This window comes from Penaeus monodon, chromosome 9 (assembly GCF_015228065.2).
Source record: "Penaeus monodon isolate SGIC_2016 chromosome 9, NSTDA_Pmon_1, whole genome shotgun sequence".
Classification (NCBI taxonomy): Eukaryota; Metazoa; Arthropoda; class Malacostraca; order Decapoda; family Penaeidae; genus Penaeus; species Penaeus monodon.
The window spans coordinates 33,233,387-33,235,886 of record NC_051394.1 but is presented as its reverse complement, the minus strand read 5'-3'; the positions used below and the strand labels follow the sequence as shown (position 1 = coordinate 33,235,886).

General features: G+C 35.4%; 1 protein-coding gene across 1 annotated transcript; it reads left to right on the top strand.

Annotated features, from left to right (window-relative positions):
* Positions 1 to 228: 228 nt before the first annotated feature.
* LOC119576699 lies at positions 229 to 1,643 on the top strand. Its single transcript, XM_037924346.1, has 4 exons — positions 229 to 243; positions 464 to 971; positions 1,073 to 1,384; positions 1,501 to 1,643. Exons 1-4 carry the CDS (start codon positions 229 to 231, stop codon positions 1,641 to 1,643), a joined length of 978 nt encoding a protein of 325 aa, XP_037780274.1.
* The last annotated feature ends 857 nt before the right edge of the window (positions 1,644 to 2,500 follow it).

Below are 2,500 nucleotides of genomic sequence, written 5' to 3'. Positions count from 1 at the left end.
AATATACAGTGAATCTCAATTTACTGTATATTAAGTAAAGATGTATAACATATATTAGCGTAATCGTTATAAAGTTTATTCTCACAGAATATATAACACTGTAGGCTACTATAAATGGGCGGAGGAAATTGGTCTGTATAAACTTGTCAATTTGACGTTCAATTCATGTATGGGTTAGGGAAAGGAGGAAAAAAATTGTATGTTTGATATTTATGAAGAAAAACTATTATGCAGGATATGCAGGTTAACCTTTGTTGCAATATATTCGAGGTTCACATTCCAAATGGAATTCTCATTTTTGATATATAAAGTCGGATTAGAAAAATAATAGATTTCATTAAGAGGTGGGATAATCTTTAACCTGAACTCTTCCTGATATGAACGTGTATCTCGTACTTATTACACACCGATTAGAATGCTATCATTGCTATGTAAGCTTTTGCCAGTGTGCTTCTGTTTGTAGGCTCGTCCAGACGAAATTTTCAATAGGCGAGATATTGCTAGCATTTCAAGCGTGCCTAAACAGGCAACATACAAACAGAAGTTCAGAAAAGAGTGGTTACAAGATGAAATATGTAAAGACTGGATCACAGAAGTTCCAAATGACGAAAAAAGTGTTAGTTGCAAGTATTGCAAGACAAAAATAAGGGCAAAATTCTATGATATAAAGGATCACTCTGAAAGTAAGAAACACCAAGTGAATAGTGAACCATTTTCCTCCTCCAGGCAATCCAAGATTAATTTTCCAAAAGTTGAGAAATCCCGTGATGTATCTCGAGCAGAGGCACAGTTGTGTCTGTTTATTGCAAAACATTGTGCTACTAGGTCATGTGATCATTTGGTAGATGTTATAAAAAAGTGTTTCTTAAATAAAACTTCAGCAGATATGGCAATGCATAGAACTAAATGCACTGCTGTTCTTAAAAATGCTCTTATGCCTCACTTTGTTGCTAAGCTAATAGAAGACATAGGTGATAGAAAGTACAGCTTCTTGATGAATCTACGGATATTTCTGTTTTAAAGTATCTGGGGCTAGCTATAGTGTACTTTAGTGAACAATCACGCCAATTAGTTTCTACATTTTTACACCTCGCTCCCCTACATGAATGTGATGCAAATGGAATTGTTCGTGCTCTGAAATCGTCTTTACATGATTATGGACTAAATTTGCAAAATATGATAGGCATAGGATCTGACAATGCTAGTGTCATGGTTGGTTTGAACAATGGAGTTTACATAAAACTAAAGGAAGATATTCCTACATTGGTGCATATCCGCTGTGTCTGCCATTCACTGCAGCTAGCTGTATCTCATGCATGTTCTGAAACTATGCCCCGTAATCTAGAATCTAATCTAGAATTCATTGCAGTGAAACCTATAATTGGTTTGCACGGTCGTCTTCAAGACAACAGGCATACATTGACTTATTCAAACTTATAAATGATGGACATGAACCGCTCAAGATTGTGAGAGCTTGTCAAACACGGTGGTTGTCTATAGCGTCGGGTGTGCAAAGATTATGTGATCAATGGCTGGAGCTGAAAACTCATTTTGGCTTAACAAAATCATCTGAGAGATGTTATACCTCAGAAATGCTCCACTCCTTGTACAGTGATGAATATGATCATATTTGTTTTTTCTAAAGTCAGTGCTAAATGAGGTTCAGAGAGAATAAGATTTTTGAATCCAATGATTGTGATTCAACAAAACTGCTTCAGGACCTGACACTTTTAATAGAAAATTTAGTGAACAGAGTGATACTCCCTTCGAACCGCCATCGTGTTGATCCTTTCTCTTGTAATTTAGAAGAATATCTGGATCCTAAATTGAATCTAGGCTATGACACCGAAAAACTGTTATCTGACCTGCCTAAACATTTGCATGAGGATCGAGAAAAAACCCTCAGAGAACGATGTTCCCAATTTCTTGTATTTCTTATTAAAGAACTTCGCAATAGGTTGCCGGATAATGTGCAAATACTCAAAACTATGTCACTGTTCAGTGTTGAAAACACTCTTCGTGTTGTGAAAAATTTGATTGTCCCACTTTTAGAATTCTTCAATATTAGTGCAGAAAACATTACAACAATTCAATTTCAGTGGTCAAACATAACCTTAGTAAAATGGAATGAAACAAAGAACGCAGTGAAATTTTGGGCTGAAGTTAATGAGTACAAAGATGCAGCAAATATAAATCCTTATAAAGAACTTCCAAATATTGCTATACAATGTTGAGTTTGCCCCATTCAAACGCTGAAATTGAAAGTGTTTTCAGTCAAATGAACCTGATTAAAAACATATTAAGGAATAAAATGAAAACAGACACTACGGATGCATTACTACATATACGTTATGGTTTAAACCGTATGTCAGAAACTTGTGTGTCATATAATTTTCCAAATGAAGTGCTTGATTTAATTCCTTCAAATGATAAGTATCGATGTTCACAAGAAAGCACAATTGATTAACCTGGACCATCACGTACCGTCGCCGACGAAGCA

Coding starts and splice junctions, on each gene's coding strand:
- LOC119576699 (XM_037924346.1), top strand. Junction 972..1,072: donor TAAGCTAATAGAAGACATAG/GTGATAGAAAGT, acceptor CACGCCAATTAG/TTTCTACATTTTTACACCTC. Junction 1,385..1,500: donor TGCAGTGAAACCTATAATTG/GTTTGCACGGTC, acceptor GGTTGTCTATAG/CGTCGGGTGTGCAAAGATTA.